General features: G+C 32.2%; 2 protein-coding genes across 2 annotated transcripts in view; one reads left to right on the top strand and one right to left on the bottom strand.

Annotated features, from left to right (window-relative positions):
• Nucleotides 1-18,588, top strand: part of LOC115876365 — a 323,773-nt gene extending 305,185 nt beyond the window's left edge. The window contains exons 12-17 of the mRNA XM_030892108.1: nucleotides 2,940-3,077; nucleotides 8,277-8,497; nucleotides 8,584-8,691; nucleotides 10,948-11,151; nucleotides 13,730-14,017; nucleotides 15,822-18,588. Coding sequence (XP_030747968.1) covers nucleotides 2,940-3,077; nucleotides 8,277-8,497; nucleotides 8,584-8,691; nucleotides 10,948-11,151; nucleotides 13,730-14,017; nucleotides 15,822-16,052 — 1,190 coding nt within the window. The 3' untranslated portion in view covers nucleotides 16,053-18,588. The remainder of the gene's footprint in view (nucleotides 1-2,939; nucleotides 3,078-8,276; nucleotides 8,498-8,583; nucleotides 8,692-10,947; nucleotides 11,152-13,729; nucleotides 14,018-15,821) is intronic.
• Nucleotides 18,589-20,914: 2,326 nt separating this feature from the next.
• The window catches only part of LOC115876356 (myosin-VIIa-like), a 34,329-nt gene continuing 32,229 nt past the window's right edge, over nucleotides 20,915-23,014 (bottom strand). The window contains exons 25-27 of the mRNA XM_030892096.1: nucleotides 21,618-21,841; nucleotides 21,288-21,560; nucleotides 20,915-21,230 (exon numbers count right to left, since the gene is read on the bottom strand). Of these exons, the coding sequence (XP_030747956.1) occupies nucleotides 21,021-21,230; nucleotides 21,288-21,560; nucleotides 21,618-21,841 (707 nt within the window). The 3' untranslated portion in view covers nucleotides 20,915-21,020. The remainder of the gene's footprint in view (nucleotides 21,231-21,287; nucleotides 21,561-21,617; nucleotides 21,842-23,014) is intronic.

The following is a 23,014-nucleotide window of genomic DNA, read 5'->3' as shown; positions in this document are numbered from 1 at the left end:
AATATACATGTTAAATTTGAACAATTTTTGACAAACCGGTTTTAACTAATTTAAGAAAAGCTGCATTTATTTTTGAATTAAAACTGAGCAGGTAACAGTGCAAAACCAGACCAATGTCAACTTGCCTTAAGTTGACATACTATGATCGAATGTAATTTGTTGTGCTCTCTACGCTACTATCTTATAGTACCTACGGTTAGTGTGCCCGATATGCATTTTGGTCTAACTTGTTCAAATTAGACAAAAGCCTGAAGTTTAAGAACTATAATTTGATATTGACAAAATTATAAGTTGACAATTTAAGGCATGTTGGCATTGTTATCTGTTCAGTTTTAATTTAAAAATAAATGCAGTTTGTCTTAAATTAGTTAAAAACGGCTTGCATAAAATGTCTCAAATTTGGCATGCGTGTTTTCAGCCATAACCAGATCTTTAAAAAAACTATTTACTACTTCCCTATGCCTTAATAAGAGCAGCGAATAACAAAAATGTTTAGATTTCTTTACTTTTATTTACTATACAGTGAAAGAGCTTTAAAGAGTCTCAGATGTTTTCAATTGCTCCAAATATCTTGTATAAGATGTAATCAAAAGTTTCTGGTTACATTCATCTGTAGGACTCTTAGGATTAGTAGATATTACAGCTACAACATATGTATACGCCTCGAAAAAGCTGTCAAAATCCTTTTGATGTACCATATGAGATGAACCGCCTATGTAAAAATAAACATATTTCTTTAAATTCAAAATATTTAGTTTTAAGACACAATGTATACATAAATAAAATTATTGATTTTTAGAATTTATTCGCAAAATCAAAAAAAAATTGTAAAAATTGTTTGTTATAACCATATCAGGTATGATCATCAGGAATTATGTATAACATTAAGAATAAATGTTAACTAATGCGTAGTATTTGTATATTATCTAGTTCTAGCGTTCATTTGGTATATACCGGGTGCGTCTCGAAAGTGGCTCACCCCCTACAACTTTTTTATTTTTTCAGATAAGAAGACGGGATTTGGTATGCTTAGCACATGACATAAATTAGGATTGATTGACATATTCAATTGTTTTAATTACTCTTGTTTCACCGGAAATAACTCTTGATTTTTTAACGGAACGCTTTGTGTATTTTTACGTTACTCGATAGAAAATGACACTCACAATCGAATGACATATCATATGTCAACTTTTCACATTTTCGCATATGGTTTATTTGAAATTGTAACATGCGATTTATAATGACAATTTGACTCGAAATACCAAGTTGTGGTACCAAATTATTTCTAAAAAAATTCTTACTCCAAATATGCTAGTGAGTCTAAATATACTAGTTGAAAAAATTGAGATATGATTAAAAATACGATTTGGGCATCTTTTAACCGGTCAGGACAAGACACAAAAAAACATTTGACGATCAAATTTATTTTGCCAAGGTTCATTGATTAAAAATTAGTGTTTTTAACACATCCATGACACTCTAGTTTGAAGTTTAAAATACGATTATTTTTTAAGCGAGAATATCAAAAGTTGATATATGATATATCATTCTATTCAAAATGTCATTTTCTATCGAATAAAGTAAAAAAATACCGAGGGTGCTATTTAAAAATCAAAAGTTGTAGTTATTTCCGGTGAAACAGGAAGTGACCGAAAACAATTAAATACGTCAATCAATCCTAATTTATATCATATACTAACATACCAAATCTCGTTTATTTATCTGGAAGTATAAAAAAGTTATAGGGGTGAGCCACTTTTCACCCGGTATAAGAATTGGGCAGATGTCACCTGAAAACTATAATAGAATAAATGTAAATGAGAACTGAATTATTCTAGATAGGGAACTTTATCAATTTACATTCTTTCCATATGAGATATTGATAACTGAAAAATAGATAACTTCAGAAAACTTAAAAATGCTACTATTTTTATAGACCTATATCATCTAACTGCGAAAATTTATTCAATATCTAATTCCTTTCGGTATTAAATGACGTATGCTCTTTTTCAGAATAATTTAAATTTAGGCTTCAATTGTTATCATACCTTTAATCCATCTTCAAACACATCAGTATTTAATTAAATTTATAAACAATAATTTCGCTGAACTTTCATGATAAAAATGAGTCAATGTTTAAAAATGATATAGTAATTCCAAGATACTAGAAAAATCGATCTAAAGATTAGAAATACTAACAGATATTGTTACTTCTTAAAGATAAATACCATTCGAATTTGTTTTTAACAGTGGTTATACGTTGAAAGTCTGTTTATAGTATTTGTGTGAATTATTGATATAAACTATTTTTAAAATGATTCAAGATGGAATTAACTTCTATAATAAAAATGAAATCAATGAATTTCATCCCATTTCTGGAATATTTAGAAGATGGCTTTGCAGTCTCCTCAAAAAAGGTTAGCGAATTTGTCTTTAATAGATTAATTTTTGGACAAGATGAAACTGATACATTTTATTAGATATTGTTCGAAGTTTTATCATTTTTATCTATTTAGTGTATGATTTATTAAAATTTTAGATTAGAATTTCAAACAATAATTCAAAACAATTTATAGTTCATAATAAATTAATTTTATTATTATCCTTTTAGCTGAGCTAACTAAAATTTGATTTGGTTATTATAATGCAATATATCTTCTAAATTTATTATTTGTTTTATAATAGTGTGTTTAATTTTTATATTTTGAGTTACAACTTTTTGGCAATGTATTCGATAGTCGTATATTTGTGTTGATGTACTTATGGCAAATTGAAAAGCTTTTAAGTCAGAGATGCATTCCACAATAATGTCATGTCAATGTTTTAAATGTAAACCAAACCAAAAAAAAAATCGAGTCGATTAACCAAATATTTCAATTTATTTCTATATCTACTCTACATAAATTTGAAAACTAATATATTTATTTTATTTTCAGAAGAAGATGAATCCCAGATTTTCGTCAAGTTCTTCAAATTTCACAAATGTTACGATCTCATTCCTACATCGGCGAAGCTAGTTGTCTTCGATACTCAGTTACTCGTAAAAAAGGCCTTTTTTGCTCTAGTATACAATGGTAAGTAATATCCTTATAACAAGTAATTATAGTTTTAAAAGTTATAACCAAATTTTATGGTTATATTTATTATGTCATACTATTATTATTTTATTGTGGCATACTATGAAATATTGCACCTACTTTGGTAATCGTTTCATCATCTTATTCAACCATTTCCAATTATCGTGTAGCCTCCCTCAGATATTTGGTTGCTCTCTTCGTAGTTAGGCCCAAGTTATTTCTGCTAATGTCTTAATAGCATGGTCCCATCTGAGGTTTGGTCTTCTTCTAGGTCTCTTAATTCCTCGTGGGTACCATGCTGTAATTTTTGTAGTCCACCTGTTATCTGTCCTTCTCGCCAGGTGTCAGATTTCCTGTCCATTGCTACTTGAGGGATTTGCTTCTGTGGATGACCAAAGATTGCCAAATTTCCGCCTTACGTCACTTAAAAAAAATGCCGCCCTTATATTCGCTATAACAACAAAAATGTTATATTGAAAATTTATTGTTTTATAAGAAAACAACAAATGAATTCGTAGAAATAAAAACAAATAATATAATTTACGCCGGGATTTAATGTCAGCAAACAAATCAATAAGTTTGTCAAAATTTATACTTGTAGTTAAATCTGATTCTATTGTTAATATTGTTAAGGCATTTTAAAGGCAATGAAAAAGCAAATAATCTAGCTAGGAAAGGAGCGAACACTCCACTAACTGGACCAGAACCGTTCTGCTTTCCAAGTGGTAACCAACTCAAGGCGGAACTCAAGAACTTGGAAGATTCCATCCGCAACCTGGAATGGAAATCTTGCAATGGTCTAGGACACTCGAAGAAGTTTCTGAGGGCTTATGATCAAGAAAAATCACAGATCTTCCTGGGTCTGAGTAAGAACAATCTTCGGATTGTCACGGGGTTTTAACAGGACACTGTCTCCTCAATGAACACCTCAGTAGATTGAAACTAAGAAGAAACGGCGAATGCAGATTCTGTGGGGAAGATGGTGAAACACCAGTACACCTCATCACTGAGTGCGCCGAGACGACAACCATTCGTGCCATGAATTTTGGTACGACTGATATTGGAGATGGAGAACTACCCTCTATAAAACCGTCCCAGATACTGGCTTTTGTCAAAGCCCTGGGACTGTATGATGAGTTATGATTCAAGAAAGGGGGACACAATGGATCTGTAAGGTCGAAGTGATTAACCCCCCTCCCACTCATTCTAAATTCTAAAATTCTAAATTCTAAGGCATTTAAACGATCTTGTTCCGTAGTGGCCCTTAAATAGGATTTTAATCGTTTAAGTGTGGAAAATGACCGTTCCGCTGAGCACACTGTAACCGCCATGGATACAAATATCCGTAAAGCAATTTCCAGATTTGGAAAAACTGCTTCCAAATTTTGAGTTCGAATATATGAAAGCATGTTTGACAGTGTGCATTGAATATCGGTCTCTTTTACTATTTCTAAAAAATGTAAGCATTCTGTTTTAAAAGCATCTTCCAGGTCATCCTTATAGAATGTTTGTAAGTTTTTGGTGCTTTGTATTAATTGTTCCTGGGAAATTTCTTTGAAATCAAAAAATAATCTAAACTTTTTAAACACGCTGTCGCGTCGTACGCCTCTGGACGTTTCTGCAGTTCCATTGTAACCCTATCCAGTATAACAAAATACGTTTCAATTTTTAGCTGCTCCCTCCCTGTTAAAATTGTATCTCCATCTTTTGTTTCGCCTGGGAAAAGTGTTCTTTTTCGATTTTTTTGACGGTCGTTATCGTATTTTTTCTCCATATTTTTTTGCCTTGCCTAGGTATGTTTCAAACTTTGTTGGTTTTATAGAATCGCTCTAATATGTTTTTCCAAAAAACTGACATAAAGGCAGTTTCGAATCGGTTTAGGCGATTTTTAATCCCAGTTGCCTCCGCTCGAACTGCTGGTTTTTTATTATGCAACAACTTGCCGCAATTTATCGTATTTTTTTTTCTGAAAATTTACCGCCCCTAAAATGTTGCCGCTTTACGCCCTATTGTGCGTAATGGGAAATACGACACTGCCTGGAAAAAAATAAATATAACCATTGTAACTTTCTTATTCGGGTAGTGCAAAAGTATAAATTATACAAACTTATTTGTTGTACTATATTTTTGTCAGTTTCGCCTATCCCTTGCATTTTTCTAAATTTATGTTGACAAATTACATATTTTCTGGTGTGCACCGTCCAATTATAATATTCACAACTTTACATGTTTAAGATGCCAAATTGCTAATTAGTTGGAATGGTATTTTTTTCTTTCGTATGCAAAAACAGCACAGCATGCTGCCAGACTCGATTTGAACTGAAATTTCGACAGCCTGTCAATATATCAAAAACACGTTTGGTTTTATAAATAGAATGGAATATCGTATTTCATTCATTTATTTTTATAATTCATATATATTTTCTTGGTAATTATTCATCGCAAAATGTCTCTCTCAAGTAAAATGCAATTGTGTTATTTAGGGTGGTCCGAACTGCATTCCGGAAACTTCGTGTAGCAGCATATTCTGTAGATAAAAATAAGTAGAAAAGTTCCTATAAATGTATGTTCTAAAATGCTTACTTTCGGAGATACAGGGTGTAGAAATTTCATTTTTATATCGATTTTTTTCAAATAATTTCTGAAGCAACGTCAATATTTGAATGTGTCTGGGAGTTTTTTGGTTCTGACTCCTCTGACTCCTATTTGTAGGGGGCGCCACCTAGATATTTTTTAACTGGTTTGAAGAGTCATAACTTTTCGTCCGTACCTGTATAAAACTACTGAATGCAAAAATATACATTTTCGTGATTTTTTTTACGTAAAAAATATCTCTTAGTAAAAATCGCTACGAGCAACCGTTCTCAATATATTTAGAATGGAAATAGTCAATCACTACATGTCATTATTGACGAAAACTAAACACGTTGAGTAGATAGTTACTTGACTAAAATAATAAATTTGGGATGTTTTTATCTTCTTAAGTTAATTATAAATTTTTCTTCGAAAAAATGATGATAAAACAGTTTCTGGTTTCTTCTAAACAAACTTTTGGCAAAAAAACATTTCAAATTTTTTATTTCAGTCTAATAACTATTTAGTCAACATGTTTAATTTATGTCAATGATGACAGGTATTGACATTTTTGATTCCAAATATCTCGAAAACCATTACTCGTTGCGATTTTTACCAAGAGACCTTTTTTACGTAAAAAATGTCGTAAACGTATATTTTTTACTTAGTTTTATACAGGTACGGACGAAAAGTAAGTACTCTTCAAACCAATTAAAATATATGTAGGTGGCGCCCTCTAGAAGTAGGAGACATATTGACATCAAAATCAAATTTCTCACGTCTAAAATCTCCCACCAATTTTCATCCAAATATTGACGTTACTTCAGAAATGATTTGGAAAAAATCGAAATAAAAATGAAACTTCCACACCCTGTATCTCCGAAACTAAGCATTTTAGGACATAAATTTATACGAACTTTTTTACTTATTTTTATCTGCAGAATATGTTGCCGAAGTTTCCGGAATACAATTCGGACCACCCTGTTTAGGTAGATTTTTACTCGCATTATGCTTATCATTTAACACTTAATACATATACCATCCTGGACACTTTACCTACGTGGTCTGTATTTTAATGCACTCGTTAGAGATATGTAGATATAAATCACCGGTTGACAGGCAGAGGGACCAAATAAAAAGCGGCATACGATTTCGCCGCTTTTTACGTGTGTAGAAAAAATAAACTATTTTAAAAGCTTTCATGTATATTACTGAAATGAAGATAATAGATCTAAACTAAATATAATGTATTACAGCTGTAGTAAAATGAATAACTAATTGTGAAAAATAAAGTTCCAACCCTAGGTGCAACGTTATGATGCTTGCAACAAGATGCTTTTTAATATTATGGGTGTTTAATTTTTTCAAAATATCAGTTCTTTAATTGCTAGAATGATATAACTCATTTGTTTATATTCTTGTTACTAATTCTATTTTTTCTATAGATATCCAAACCGGTCTTTCTTCTAAAATACAGTATATTTAGTTAACATAGCTTTGTTTATGTATCGAACATGTAACGTGTCGTGGGTGTGCGTGTACAAATAAACAACAGAGATATTGGAGCCACTTCAGAGACGGAGGCACTGTATAAAACCGGGGTATTATTTTTGGCTAGATACACACACCTACAGCTGAGAGAATCCGATCTTGAACGGATATTACATCAAAACATATGTGCACGTAATCTTTGAATACAAATAAGATAGAAAAACAAATAGCAAGATTAATGCGTTTTCATTATCGAATTGGCATTTAAAATGAAATACATAAGTAACTTGTTAATAAGTTTAATAAGTAACTGTTAAATTATACAGATGTTATACAAATTATAGAATATTATTTTTATATATTTTACTAATAATTAAAATATAGAATTTTATGATGCTGTATTTATTATAAAACAGATCACACACAATAATAATTTCACCAATTCGTAACACCCAAATACCTTCCTTTGCACATTTTGTGTTTGGTTTGGTATTTTTTCGACGCAGGTTAATAATAAAAATAAAATTAAATTTAATTAAATTATTTTTTTTTCTATTTCTCATTGACAAGTTGACAATTATGTCAAATGCATTTAAAAGACATTATATGTATTTAACCTCTAAAAAACCTAATTATAACCTCTAAAAAATGACACTAAAAGTGCACTGTTCCGCGGTTTATTTTTCAGTTTGGCGCGAAAAAAATATTATTTAGCGACTAGCGGGTTTTTTAGCGGTTTACATTTTTGATTAAAATATAAGTAAAATTGACAAAACTTATTATTTTAATTCTAAAAAACGTTTTTTTTTTCAAAATTTACATCAATAATCGCGTAATAATCAGATATTATTCTTATGGTACCTAGGCCTAGAACTAAATTCGTCTTATCTGGCGATGAAATCCTTAATAAAAGGTTCAAAAATAGACGAAAAAGCACAATTTCAGGTTCAATATCACCCCTAGCGGATTCTAGCGGTTTTTAATATACGAATCTAGCGGGTATCCATCTTTCAGAGTTGGCAACCCTGATGACGTCATGTCTCCCTCGTTGCACATAATTTATTTTTATACTAGTATTTTTTTAATTCTTAATATTTATTGGCTAACCTACTTGTTGTTTGTGTTTTAAAGGAGTTCGAGCAGCCCCTCTCTGGAACAGCCAGAAGCAGGAATTCGTGGGTATGCTCACCATCACCGATTTCATCAAGATCCTGCGAATGTATTACAAGTCACCCAGCGTTGCCATGGAGGAGTTGGAAGAGCACAAGCTGGACACATGGAGGCGAGTGCTGGAAGACGCCAGGCCTTTGATCAACATCGGACCGGATGCGTCTCTCTATGATGCCATAAAAGTAAGAATAAGAAATAATTCGGTTTATAAATAAATTTTTGTGCATAAATTGAAAGATAATTTATATGTTTTATTTTAATATTTTAGGTGCTGATTCATAATCGAATTCACAGGTTGCCTGTGATAGATCCGGAAACAGGCAACGTCTTATACATACTCACTCACAAAAGGATACTTAGGTTCCTGTTTTTATATGTAAGTTTTTCAAAGTGTTTATTGTACTTCTCATTCTCAAGACATTAAAAACAAATATATTACAACTTTTCTTAAGAGTATCAAATTTTTTATTTAAAAAAAGAATATTTTATAATTAAAGAAAGAAAATCATCTAAAGCCGCGTACACATCTGAGCAAACGAACCGAATGAACACTGAGCCAAATGCGCATTCATTCCGGCGAATTGTGTTTTTTCCGCACAGAACCGCATGAGCCTGCATTCAGAGGCGCTCCAGTGTTTGTGTCCGAATTTAGTGAGAAACATGGAACATTTAGGAGTAGCTAGTGCTGCGTTCATAGTTATTTATGTGTTGCTAAAGAAAAAGAGACGACGACGTCGTACTAGATGGTCTTCACAATTATATCTTCAAAGAAGTCGAGATTGGAGCCTTAACAGTTTTTTTATTGAATCTCGCCGACGCGACGTCCCTCTTTAGTTTTTCAGCAATTTCCCTCCAAGCATCTTCTTTTTTAATTTTATTGAAATACAGCTCATGTTTAACTTTCCATAAAATAGGCCTTTTCTCGAATTCTTTGATTAATTACACACATTACAATAAACATCTGTCTTGCGAAAAATCCAAGTCGTACGGGGCCGTTCAGTGTGCGTTTACACGCTACTAAAAACCCGTCAGACTGAGCACGAATTTCCTTTGATGGACCGACAACTCTCGTATCGGCTGGCGCACCGCATGAGCGTGTTCGGCGCAGTACGTGTGTCCGTCTACATTTTAATGCTCATTCGGCTCAAAGTGCTCATTCGGTTCGTTTGCTTAGATGTGTACGCGGCTTAACCTACACAAAAAGAACAATTTGCTTTACTTCAAATTTCTAAAAAATCATACGTAAAATCATGTCTTTCCCTAAAATGTAAATGATTTTATAATTTTTACCTTTTTTAAACCACTTTTATTTAAAAAAAACTGTTATCATATTTTAAAATAGCCAACACACTTTTATTTAAAAAAAGTGTGTTGATCATATTTTAAAATTAATTGTATTTTCTAAAGAAGGCAGCAACATATTATGAAGAGCAGGGATATCTCTGATATATTTATATTTCGATTGTATTTATCATACATATATCTTTACATGGTGTAAAAATAGTGTCCCAAGCTTCAGTGGGTGATACTACAAGTAAAAGTAAATAGTCATAGGACTTTCATGAGTTCTATGAACCCATCCTGAGGAATTTACAGCCCTTGCATGCCTTTACAGCCAATATAGTATAAATAGCCAATATAACTTGGAACATATCTTGTATACTTTTAGTAGCATATGTGTGTTTGTTAAAACAATTAACATTGTAATATACACACTGTTAATTGTTTTAATAAACTCTGTTCGAATTCCTACTAATTACTTACAGAATATTCCCTTACATCTTATGACTTTGCTAATACTAGAATTGACATATCGTAACCTCTAAAATATAATATCTTCACGGTTTCTATACAGGATGAGTCTTAAATAAGTGCAAATATTTTCAGGGCTGGTAGATCTCGATAAGAGAAACATATTTTCTCTTTACCGTTTTTCAAATAAGTCCAAAATAACGGACACTTTGAAAATTAAAACAAAAATAATAATTTTTTGCTTAAATTTTGAGAACCACTGGATCTTTTCTGTTTTTTTTGTAACTTGTAATTTTAATCTATTACCTACGTTGCCATATTACCAAGAAATTATGTTTTTTAACTAAATACTATTTTTTTCCAAAAAAATTAAAAAAAACATTTTCGCCAAAAAACTCATTATCAAATATACTACCCATAAAAATATTTGCACTTATTTAAGACTCACTCTGTATATTTCTATCCATTAAAATAAAAAAAAATGTGAGAAACTACCTTCTGCCCTAATGGAAAGTAGGTACCCTTAAAGGACTATGACAGATTTTTACACTATCTCCATTCGCTTTAGCATTGAAATACCGTATGATCGAAAAAACGGCGTCCAGTTGGCTGGGAATTGACGATCGATGACATTCTCTATATGTATAATTTTACATATAAAATGACAGCGATCTTCATTTCATAGCCATCACTAAATACTCTATATGATTTCTGCTATATAATTTCAACAAATTACATAAAAAAAGCAGAAACCATAATCTACTTTTCCATTAATAGTCAGACAACTATCAGGGCTATTTGTTTTTACAGATTTTAGAGTAATTTTACGTAAATCCTAAACAGTATTAGATAGATTTAACGCATCTTTTTATTACTACAGATTAACGAACTGCCCAAACCCAGTTATATGAACAAGACCATCAAAGACCTGCGAATCGGCAGCTACGACAACATCGAAACTGCCTCACAAGAAACCTCTATAATCTTAGCCTTGAAAAAGTTTGTAGAACGGCGAGTCTCTGCTCTACCTATAGTGGATCCTGAAGGGCGTTTGGTAGACATCTATGCCAAATTCGATGTTATTGTAAGTATTTCTGTTACTGATGATTATTTATTTAGTGTCTACATTGAATAAAAAGACTAAGGTATGAGTCAAATGTCATACATAAATGTAACATTCTTATTTGACAATTTTGTTTGAGTTTTAATTAGACTAGTTTGTTTTTTTAAGTTATTTCTTGTTTATTTTACAATTGGTTACAAAAGATTAAGAAAGGAGTATAATACCATATATTATGCATTCATGCATGGTAGGCCATAAAATAATTAACTAGAAAGAAGTGTCAACTCTGGTTAAATCGTGGAAACACGATACGCCAGCAAAAGCCATTGTGGTCGTCTGGAAAACTAATTTTCCAATTGACATGTTGACATGATGGTTTCATTTTTGTTTCCGTTTTCGGTTATTCAATGGCGTGCCCTCTTTAAGTTTAAATGTATTTTGTATTTTTTCTCATCATAAATAAAACAAAATAAAAATTTATTCAAACATATTTATATGAAATATGAGACAACGTGACTAAATAAATATAAAAAATAGAGAATTGTATTATTTCAATATCAATTATTTAATGATATGCAATTTTAACGTAAATCAGTAAGGTAGAAGCATGACTTGCAGTAATTTGTAAATAAATACACGTATTCACAGCCTTCAGGGGCAGAAAACGGGGACAGGAACATGAAAACGGGAACCTTATACAAAAACCTTTAAACAAAAAAACACATTTTTTAAACTAAAATTAACAGTGTAAAAATATCAATATAAAATATTAATATACTATTTAAAAAAGGCATCCATTCTTCCCAAAGAGACCTGGTTTATAGATCCAAAAGAAGCAAAATGAGACTTTAACTCTTTTCATTCAGATTTATTGTATTAGTGGGATTAACGATCCGATTGTATCAGTCATTGTATTATTAACAATAAATCACACATACTGTAGATAACTAATGTTATAAACATGATTTTACCTTGCTGTATATTGATTCCATTTTCAAAAAAATCGCCGATCATAGACACATAACAAAATTTTCTTGCATCTAAAAAATATAGAAATAGTGTTTATTTACTACCTATTTTTAATATACATGGGACATACCTATTACTGCAGAAATGTCTTTTTCTTCAGGATTTTTCATGTAATATATACCGTATGATCGAATAAAAACGGCGTCCAGTTGGCTTGGAAATGACGATCGATGACATTTCCCATATAAATTTACATATAAAATGACAGCGATCTTCATTTCATAGCCATCGCTGACGCCGTTTTTATTCGATCATACGGTATTTTATATGCTTTATTACCTTTATATTTATAAATTTCAGCCGAAATATCAAACAATAGTTAAATAAATTTGTTCCAAAACAAATCTGTCAATTCCAAACACACTGTGAAGTTAGACAATAATTAGGCAGAAACATTGCTGTCCTTGTCTAAGCGGCCATACTTGTCGTCAGGAAATTACAGGAATGACACTAATGACTGTTTCCAAGTTTCCTTTTCCGGGTGTGTCTCAAAAGTGACTTACCCCTCTAATTTTTTTATTTTTTTAATTAAAAAAACGAAATTTGGTATGTCAGTATACGACATAAATTAGGATTGATTGACGTATTCAATTGTTTTCGGTCACTTCCGGTTTCACCGGAAATTACTACAACTTTTGATTTTTAAATGGCACCCCCGGTATTTTTTTACTTACGAAAATGTCACTCTGAATAGAATGACATATCATATGTCAACTTTTGACATTTTCGCATATGGTTTATTTGAAATTATAATTTGCGGTTCGTAACGAAAATTTGACTTGAAATACCAAGTGTGTGGTATCAAATTATTCGTAAAAAATGCTTTTTCCAAATATGCTAATGAGCCACCCTCGTTCCATTTGAAAAAAATTAGATACGATTAAAAATACGATTTGAGCATTTTCTAACTGGCCAGGACAAGACACTAAAAACATTAGACGATCAAATCTATTTTTCCAAGGCTTGATGAAGAATTAGTGTTTTTAACATACACATGGCACTCTAGATTGAATTTTAAAAAACAATTTTTTGTTAAGCGAGAATGTCAAAAGTTGACATATGATATGTCATTCTATTCAGAATGTCATTTTCTATCGAGTAAAATAAAAAAATACCGAGGGTGCCATTTAAAAATCAAAAGTTATAGTCATTTCCGGTGAAACAGGAAGTGACCAAAAACAATTGAATACACCAATCAATCCTAATTTATGTCATATACTAACATACAAAATCTCGTTTTTCTATCTGAAAAAATAAAAAAGTTATAGGGGGTGAGCCACTTTTAAGACGCACCCGGTATAACAACAAATTATTGAGTCTACCCTGCATCACATTTTTACACGTTTTGAATAATATTAAAACATTACTGATAAACCTGAATTTAAGTCGGCCATTTTTGGTCTTCATCGCGCCCGACCTAAGTGTTTTGATAAGCTTCTTCTTTAATATTTTTATTCAAAGATCGAATGTCTCTTAGGTTATTTCTTTTAGGTTAATTATCTGAGAATCTAAACGCCCCTTTTTAGACGACCAATATGATGACTAATTATATAAATGATTTAATTTGCAGAATTTGGCCGCCGAAAAAACTTACAATGATCTGGACGTATCACTGAAGAAAGCCAACGAACATCGAAACGAATGGTTCGAAGGCGTGCACAAATGCAAAGTAGACGAGACGCTGTTCAACGTGATGGAGAAGATCGTCAGAGCGGAAGTACATCGATTGGTGGTCGTCGACGATGAAGATAAAGTCACTGGAATTATTTCTCTGTCTGATATACTATTGTACCTGGTTCTAAGACCCTGCGGCGAAGACGGGATGTCGCCCGATGGTGGCGCTTCTGTTCGCGCTCAGGTGAGTTATAACTTGTTGTTAACTATTACTTTGAGTCAAGATAGTTTCAAACAGAGAAACTAACTTAGGATGAAATATAAAAAGTTTCTTATTCGAAACTGGTCATCCTAAATTGGTGGTCTGGATTTTCACGTTTGATAACATCGGTCTAAAAAAATGTTTGTTTTTTGTGCTGATAAATCCATGTTATAATTTGGTTAACTTATCCCCAAGAAGTCATGTAGAGGGGTAAAAAACATATTTATCAAAAATAGTTATATATGGATATGGATCCTAATGCTTCGTTTTCTATTAAAGTCTATGCAACGGAAGAAGGAATTTGGACAATTATTGTCATCCAAAAAATAAGATAATTTACAATTTACTATTGATACTATTATTTGAAAAAAAAAATATATACTATATATTTACTATTATTTGAAACAATTGTCTCTCTATAGTTCATTGGATTCGTTTAGTTTCAATTCATTGGAGTTCCGTGAATTGTCTCCATGAATAGACTATAGTTAATGACAAAGTGAAATCTCTCCAAAAAAGTCCGATATGGGTATTTCATCACTGTAAGAAAATCTACAAAATAAAATAGTTATTTTTTATAAACACAGCTGCGTTAATCCAGTGTAAACTACTTGTCAGCAGATAGGTTTACAGATAAACAAATTTGCCTAACAAACAAAAAAATTACAGTTGAAGGTTGGAACCTTTGGTGTTACACAGCAAAATAAAAACACTAAATCACCACAATATACCAAAACACTTTTACTTTTACACTGGACGCGCGTTTCGCTAACCATGTCAGCATCATCAGCAGATGATTATAAACTAAAATACAATCTACAAGTGATTGTAAAGATTGTAATCAGAAATACGTTGGGCAAACTAGAAGATCAATATTAACTAGATTTAAAGAACATTTAACTCAGATAAGATATGGTAGACCGGATAAATCTTGCGTTGCCGAACATATTGTTGATAAAGAACATTGTATAGATCTTAATAATTTAAAATTAACTAAACAAGTCTCAAATTACAGGCAATTAGATGCATATGAAAGCATCAGAATTAATAAATGTAAAAATAGTATGAACAGAGACAACGGTCCAATTCCTTCAAGTTCTTTGTTCCTACTACTCTAGTGGCGGAAATTTAACTGTTACTCTCGGTGGGCTCTGACTCGGTTGGCTAGATGTTGCCACGCCCGCTCGGTGCCCACTGAGCGATTATGTAAACGCTCAACTTGTAGATTGTATTTTAATTTATAATCATCTGCTGATGATGCTAACATGGTTAGCGAAACGCGCGTCCAGTGTAAAAGTAATAGTGTTTTGGTGTATTGTGGTGATTTAGTGTTTTTATTTTGAACAAAAAAGTGCTTAACGTTTCGGAAAGTTTATCTCTTTCCGTCGTCGGAACCAAAAAAATACAAAGAATAAAGAAAAAAATATTTAAAATATTGAAATGCAACTATTAAAAAACGTTAAGCATTTTTTTGTTCGTTAGGCAAATTTATTTACCTGTAAACCTAACTGCTTACAAGTAGTTTCCGCTGGATTAACGCAGCAGTGTTTATAAAAAATGACTATTTTATTTTGTAGATTTTCTTGCAGTGGCGAAATACCCATATAGGATATTTTTGGAGAGATGAATCGGCCACATAGGTATAGACATTTTTAAACGGAAATTTATCTCATTTGAAAAGCATTAGATATTCTTCAGAGACTGCTGTGAAATTATATTTTTGCATTTATTTAACTACAATACTCCTTTTATATACTTTAAACTTGACAATTCGGTTTTGTTTCAGGATATTAGTAAAATTCAAGAGAAAATGGCATCGTCGAGTAGAACGTCTTCGAACGAAGAAGTCGCTCAAACGATTCCCGAAGAAGAAGAGCACGACGACGTGCCCAAATCAGCCACTCCGGACGATCAACCGGATCAAGTGTCACCGCCCGATACGCCACTGTTAGAAACGGGTTTATCGACCGACAACGCCATCTTTCGAGAGGTAGCAGTGACGGACGGAGGAGAGTGACAGGTTTTCAGGGGGTAGAAATAGTAATAGAAATTTTTTCGTATTAAAAAGCAACATGGTGATGAACGAGCGAAAGCGGGTTTCTGTACATTTACTCGATCGAATTGTGAATTGTTTCTGACCCCAAATTATCTCGAAACTACGAGTTCATATATACGTCTATTAATTATTTGAAGGCTGGTTAGAAAGTCGATGCCTTAGCAAAACTGGAACACGATCGAAGCAATTATTTTCTGATATTTGTGGGTTTATACTGATACAAAAATTTTTATTAAAACTAAATTATCTGTAACAGCGGTGGTATATACATATTTACGAATAGGGAATGGTGCTAGACATCATTTACTAAATAATAGATGTATTTTGATGCAATCTTATAGCTTAATTATTATACACAAATATTTATATATTTATAGTTGGTTCGAAACTAAGTAACATTCTACAAACTTACTTGTAAAATCATATTTAATGATATTTTTAAACAGCTTCTACAGTTACCGATGGTAGACTAAATTGGCTATTCTTCTAAGGTTACACAAGAATATTTAGTTTTAATCATTGTCTAACATTAATTACAATATAGTAAAAAATATATTTTCAAAACTTCATAAAACTGCAGGGCAATATGCAGTGACTAACTGTTCTGGCGGTCCGCCTTTTATAGGTTATATCCACGGTGTTAAACTATTTCAAAATTCGTTTAATTATTTCTCATTTTTGAATGGATTTATATCAAACCATGTTATTATTATATATAAAAGTATCTTATTCTCATCGGGTCAATCAAAAATTTTCCCAATCAGCTCAATATATTGATGATGTTGACAGTATTACTCATCAAGTAATATTACTGTTATATTAATCAATTAAGGCCACATAAACAAACATAACATATACAATTTTATATACGAATTATATTATAATAAAATTAAATAATAAATATATTGTAATTATATTCCTGAAGATTGGGTGATTCTTAAATGTCTACTCTACATATTATAAACGCGTATTCAAATATTAATCTTGTGGAATATATATCAACATAAAACGAGACGTAACAATAGCTATTTTAGGAACGTCTAGGTTTACTTATTTCACTGAGATTTATGAAAAAAAGTTCTTTGCCTCGGGTACAGATACCGCTACGTTTTGGAACTAACTCAAAACTAAAGAAAATTGAACGAGGCAACGGGAAACGCCAAAACAAATCCCCCCAGGCCCTCCTCATGAGTAGGTTTCAGGCGCTTTTAAGAAACGGGCGACGAAACGCAACCTTCACTTGTTTCGAAGAGTTCTGCGCTAGTGTAGAGGCTGTTTTAAAAAAGATTCAAAATTAATTATGGTTTCTATACATCAGAAGATTCATATAATTAATTAGTCCTGGAAGAAGAATAGTAATTTTTAATAGTATATAGTGTTTTAAAGGTCGCTCTATTTTTCAAGACACGAAATAGTTAAATTGTTTTTTTTTTTAATATACTTTTAGACATCATTATTTTTTTAAATATTTACCTGTATTTTATTTTTTTTAAATTAAACAGTTTAAACTCTATTTTACATAAATAAAAAACATGTGGTGTAGATAGTAACTTAATTTTGAAACTGCTATATATTTTAAGAAAACAAAAACATTTGTACTTAAAGTAAGGAATATACCAAAGACTGCTTGTATTCTTGGTTCTTGCGCAGAAACAATTCAAATATTGTTTAGTGCTTTATTTATTTATATTGTATTGATACTTTTTAAGAGTTATATAATATTATATACATAGTGTACAATGATTTTAATATATTATTAAACCAAGAGCTGGTTTACAGAGTTACTAATAAGTATAATGTAATGTAGCGATCATAGCATTTTTTTTCTTAAATATAGAGAATTTTTAGATTTGTCCCTTTGATAAAGGCATTGGCCATGAATAGTTTATAATAATATATCATTGAGTCCTTGTAGCATATAATATACAGATTATGTTAGATAAAAGAGCACACTACATGAATCTCCTAAATTATAAGATATGGGAATGCTTAATTGCAAGAAAAGGTAATATTTAAACAATACAAAAGCAAAATTAAAAATTCCTTATGTTTCTGCAGATTGAATGAACAGAATTGTCTGTGTCTAATAAAAGATTTGTTAGTTTTCTATCCCAATTTTAACTTTTTATTTCAAATAATTTGATCATTAGAATCAAGGGAAACATAGTAGGCATCAAGAAACTTATCATGCACTCATAGGGCGAAAACAACGAAGATGTAACGTGAATTTTGATGTAACTTTTAAAATTTGGAGAACTAGTTCTGGACCTCTTCTGAACCAGTTTTTTAAGTATATTTTATTGTTTTTGAGATTTTTGTAATGTGTTTTCTTATTTACCTATTTGATCATGGCTATGATGGTGTTATACACCTTTTGCTAAAGAGTAACCTGGATAAAAATTATTGAACCTAGAAACATTCCCGTGTATTATTCGACCCCTCGTGAGAATCTTATCACGCCGAGACAATACTGATTCATACTTTGCGAAAATAATTTTTAAATATCTATATAATTACGTAACATTTTTTCTAAAAGTTTAGACTATAATGGCTAGATTGAGTGATAACTTGACTACTTGGTCGTGTTGTATATAACCAGGTGATATTTTTATCTTCTGGCCTTTTTGCTAATGAAATTTAATCAACAAAAACTGTATAATGTCCCGAGCTCATTTTTTTTTGAGTTATACAACGAGTCAGATTATTTCGTTCTGACATAAATGAGTTAGAAGTTTCCTCTTGCTACACGCCTATCAAACGATATATTATGATCCTGTAATCTCATAAAAATACTGTAGAATATACTTTAGCAGGAGGATGTGTATGTATGTTTTTTGCGATGTATAATAATTTTAAAGGGCGTTTTTCGGCCTAGTGTGAAATAAATACAAAAAAGTTACTACCACTTTAGTAGATGATTGTATATAAAGAGTTTAAATAAATATGCAGTTTTAACCTTGAAAAGTTTAGTGTTTTATTTCATTGATAGATGGTACTCCAATACGATCAGAAAAAAACAGCGTCGGAGTTAGCTTAAAAATAAAGATTGCTGCCATTTTATATGTAAAATTATATGGGGAATATATTATCAATCGTCATTTCTAAGCCTACTTGACGCTGTCTTTTTTTCGATTATACAATATACCTATATCTTTAGTTGTAAAAAAAAATAATATAGCATGTGCACAAAATTTGGGCATTTTGTAAATGCCAATCAAGAGTGTTTTAAAAAGTTTCTTTGTTTCAAAAGTTGAAAGGTGTTTGCAACTTTCCAAGGTTTTGAGAATTAGCCAAGCATAAGGCATTTATTCAGGAGTTCAGCTACGGCAGGCGTATCGTACATGGTAGCGATTTTAATAATTTCTAAAAAAAATTATTTGTAATTGGGCATTTTGTAAATGCCAATCAAGAGTGTTTTATCATCGTCCAAGCCTAAAGGTTATTTTACCGACAAATTGCACCAAGAGCAATTTGGGTGTTGACAAGCCATCTTTTGCAAATACAATTTTTGCTTATAGGCTTGGTGTATTCTCCGCCGGTGCTGCCACCATCGGAGAATATTTTAAAAAACTAGTTTACACTGGTTTAAATAGGGAGTAGGTATACGAAAAATTTATTATATAATTATTCTAAAAGTGTTACGAAGTATATAATTTGTGAAAATTCTAAAAATGAAAATAGAAAGTAAATATTTTGATATCTTTATTTCATTTTTAATACTTATTCAAATGAACGATTAGTTTAATTTTTGCCCGCCTCTATTAGGCAGTGATTACCCCCAATCAGTGAGTTATATACCATAAATCCGTTCGTCTCTTTGAATAAGAAGACTAAGGAAGGAGCATAATGCTATGCATGTATTCATGCATGGTGGGCGGAAAAAGGACTCTAGGGTGGGGATCCTTGACAGTTCTGTTTGACGATTCATTTGACACATTTGAATTTGATTTGAAATTTTGTGGATTTGTCAGTCTTTACGGAGCTTATTTTATGTTATTTATTATTTATTCTACTACTGATAGTTGTATAAAGGTAGTAAATCTAGATGGAAATTGTGGCAGAACTTAAATTAACAGTGACACTATCGCGATTTATCGAAAAAGACTCTAACTAAAATAGTTGGTTGTATAGCGTGCGGTAGATCTCGAGTGAAATAATGGAACAACTTTTCGCTAGTAAGTGACTATATAATATACGTGCGTGTAGTAAACCGATCATTTATGAAATTCACTTAAATTAACTAATTATATATTTTTTCTTGCATTTTTGCTTTTATTTACTACTTGTCAAAGATTAGATGTCAAAGAATTTAGATACGTAAATTTGACTTACCTACATCAGTAGCGTATCGGATATTTATGGTTATAAATAATTATTATAACTTTTATCTATTTTTATTAGAATTTTATATTTTTATAACAATTTTAATAACTACCAACATTTATTCACAACGAAAAATAAAAAAAAAATATTGAGTCTACCCCACGTCTACCCTACATCATAGTTTTACATTTTTTAAATAAAATTAGAACGGCACTGATAAACCGGAATTTAAGTCGGCCATATTTGATGCCCATCGCGGTGGACCTAAGATTTTTGATATGCTCCTTCCTTAGTCTTCTTATTCAAAGCTTCATCTAAAAGATCTTTACTCCCACTCTCTCCTATTTAAACGTGAATTGCAGCTATGATATAAAATCTAACATTCGTATCTGTTGACTATATACGTTTTGCTTAAGCCATAACGAATACACTTTATGTTAATACAAAAAATAGATTCCACACGTGAAAACAACTATGTGTAACAACAAGAAATAAGAGCATACAATTCAAATATCGTCATTATATTTAATAAATACAGTTGAAATGGTTAATTACATTTTTATCAAATCGTCAAACTCCAATAAATTAAGATTTTTTACTTAAATATTACAAAAATATATCGTTACTTCTTTCTTTTTGAGCACTTTCCTTAAAGAACTTTATATAAGAGGTAATTAGGTCATCCATTTTGTATCCTTGCGACGTTTCGCATAATAGCTTTGTCCTTCTCATGATATTTCCAATAGTCAGTTGGAAATACGTATTACCCGACCCCCAGTTTGATAATTCTGAATAATCGTGAACGTCCAATATATCCTTTAAAGAAAAATAATCAATTAGTACTATTTAAAGTTTTGCTAAAAATTAACTTACCTTAGTGTGTGGATGTATAATGTTTACTCCCCTTTTATTAATAGCAATTAGAATTATTTCTGGATACGACGGTTCAGTGGCTTGCTTTACTTCGAAGAAGGTAGATCCAAATGTAGGCCAGGAAGCAATATATTTTAAGAAAGCTTCTTTAGCTTCGGGAACACTATACGCTGCAGATTTGTATTCGGCAGAAATCGATCTCTTCCAATCACTACTGCTTGCTGCTTTTATTAGATCATGCGGAATAAATTCTTTTACGTTGTTTTGAATTACCTATACGTCAATTAAAATTGATAAAAATAAATAAAAAAATAATTAATTTGTTCTTACTGATTGAACCTCTTGCTGGTCATTATCGAACCTAGCTCGAAGTATAAAGGCGGCTAACTTGACTGCATCTTGCTTACTGCATTTATGATAACCTTTCAGGTATTTAGGTAGTTCCTGGTGATAGTGGAATATTTGGTCTGAATTGAGACATTTTCCTGGGACGGTATTTACCCAAAGCTTCTTCATGAAGAACACTTGATACTGGGCTTGGATTGGAGCGGCACCTAAAGGAATAATGATATTAGTCGTATGTCGAAATTTTGACCTAAAGTGTTATCTAATTTTTGAAGTGAAACTTCTTTACACGCGCTGGGCACAAAGCCTCACAAAAGTATATCTAGGTACAACTGGAGCAAGGAACAACACAGCACAAGCTGCGCTAGAAGCAATCAATCGACTGGCTCGTGAAGGATCTGGCCGCTAAGGGTACCCTAAGATTAAGGGAATCCAATCTGTGGAACCAGACCAACTACGGTCACTCGAGGATATTGCCAGTGATAGGGAAAATCATAGTGAACACGAGTCCACATCTGCTAGACCAGAAAACGGACTATATGCTCACCAAACATGATTTTGGAGAAAAGATAAGGATTCGCATCCCGACAAGAGAAGAATGAGAAGAATGGGAAAGCAACCGAGTAATGAACACTCAAGAGATAACAGTCTACACAGATTCTTCCTCAACTTCAGGGGACACAGGTATAGGCATCTTCTCAGAGGAACTAGACATCCGATGATCTTTAAGGCTATCGGATGGCTGTAATGTTCTACAAGCAGAGGTTTACGCCATAAAGCAAGCAGCTAGTTGCATACGAGAGAAAATTGCTGATAGACCAATAGGGTATATAGTGATATACAGCTTGGCCGCTTCAAGAATCATCACCATGCAATCAGTGAGATCGAAAACTGTGATGGAATGCCGAGAAGCACTGTCCTGGCTGCGTCAGGGCGGGGCTACTCTGTGCTAGGTGCCAGGCCACTGCAATGTGGGGGGCAATCAGAAAGCAGACAGACTCGCCAAAGACGGGGCCAGGGGAGAGGCCGTGGCAGATGACCCACCACTTGTGACGATCAACACACTGAAGGAGGCTATAGGAACTGCCATCAAAGCCAAGCATCAAGAGACGTGGCAACACCGTGAGGACTGCGCTACAGCTCGAAGACTATGGCCAGTGGTAGATAGCAAAAAGACAAAACAACTACTAGAGCACAAAAAGGACCTAGTACGCGTAATTGTAGGTGTCGTCACTGGAAACTGTCCCACGGGGGTAAACCTCGTGAGATGGAAAGTTTCCGACGACGACTACTGCAGAGAATGCGAAGAGGAAGAAGAAACAATAGAGTACCTGCTGTGCCACTGCCCGGCACTGGAATACCGACGCTTTAAAACTTTAGGG

This window comes from Sitophilus oryzae, unplaced genomic scaffold (genome assembly GCF_002938485.1).
Source record: "Sitophilus oryzae breed Bouriz unplaced genomic scaffold, Soryzae_2.0 scaffold_1432_pilon_pilon, whole genome shotgun sequence".
Taxonomy (NCBI): domain Eukaryota; kingdom Metazoa; phylum Arthropoda; class Insecta; order Coleoptera; family Curculionidae; genus Sitophilus; species Sitophilus oryzae.
This window is presented reverse-complemented; position numbering and strand designations above follow the sequence as displayed.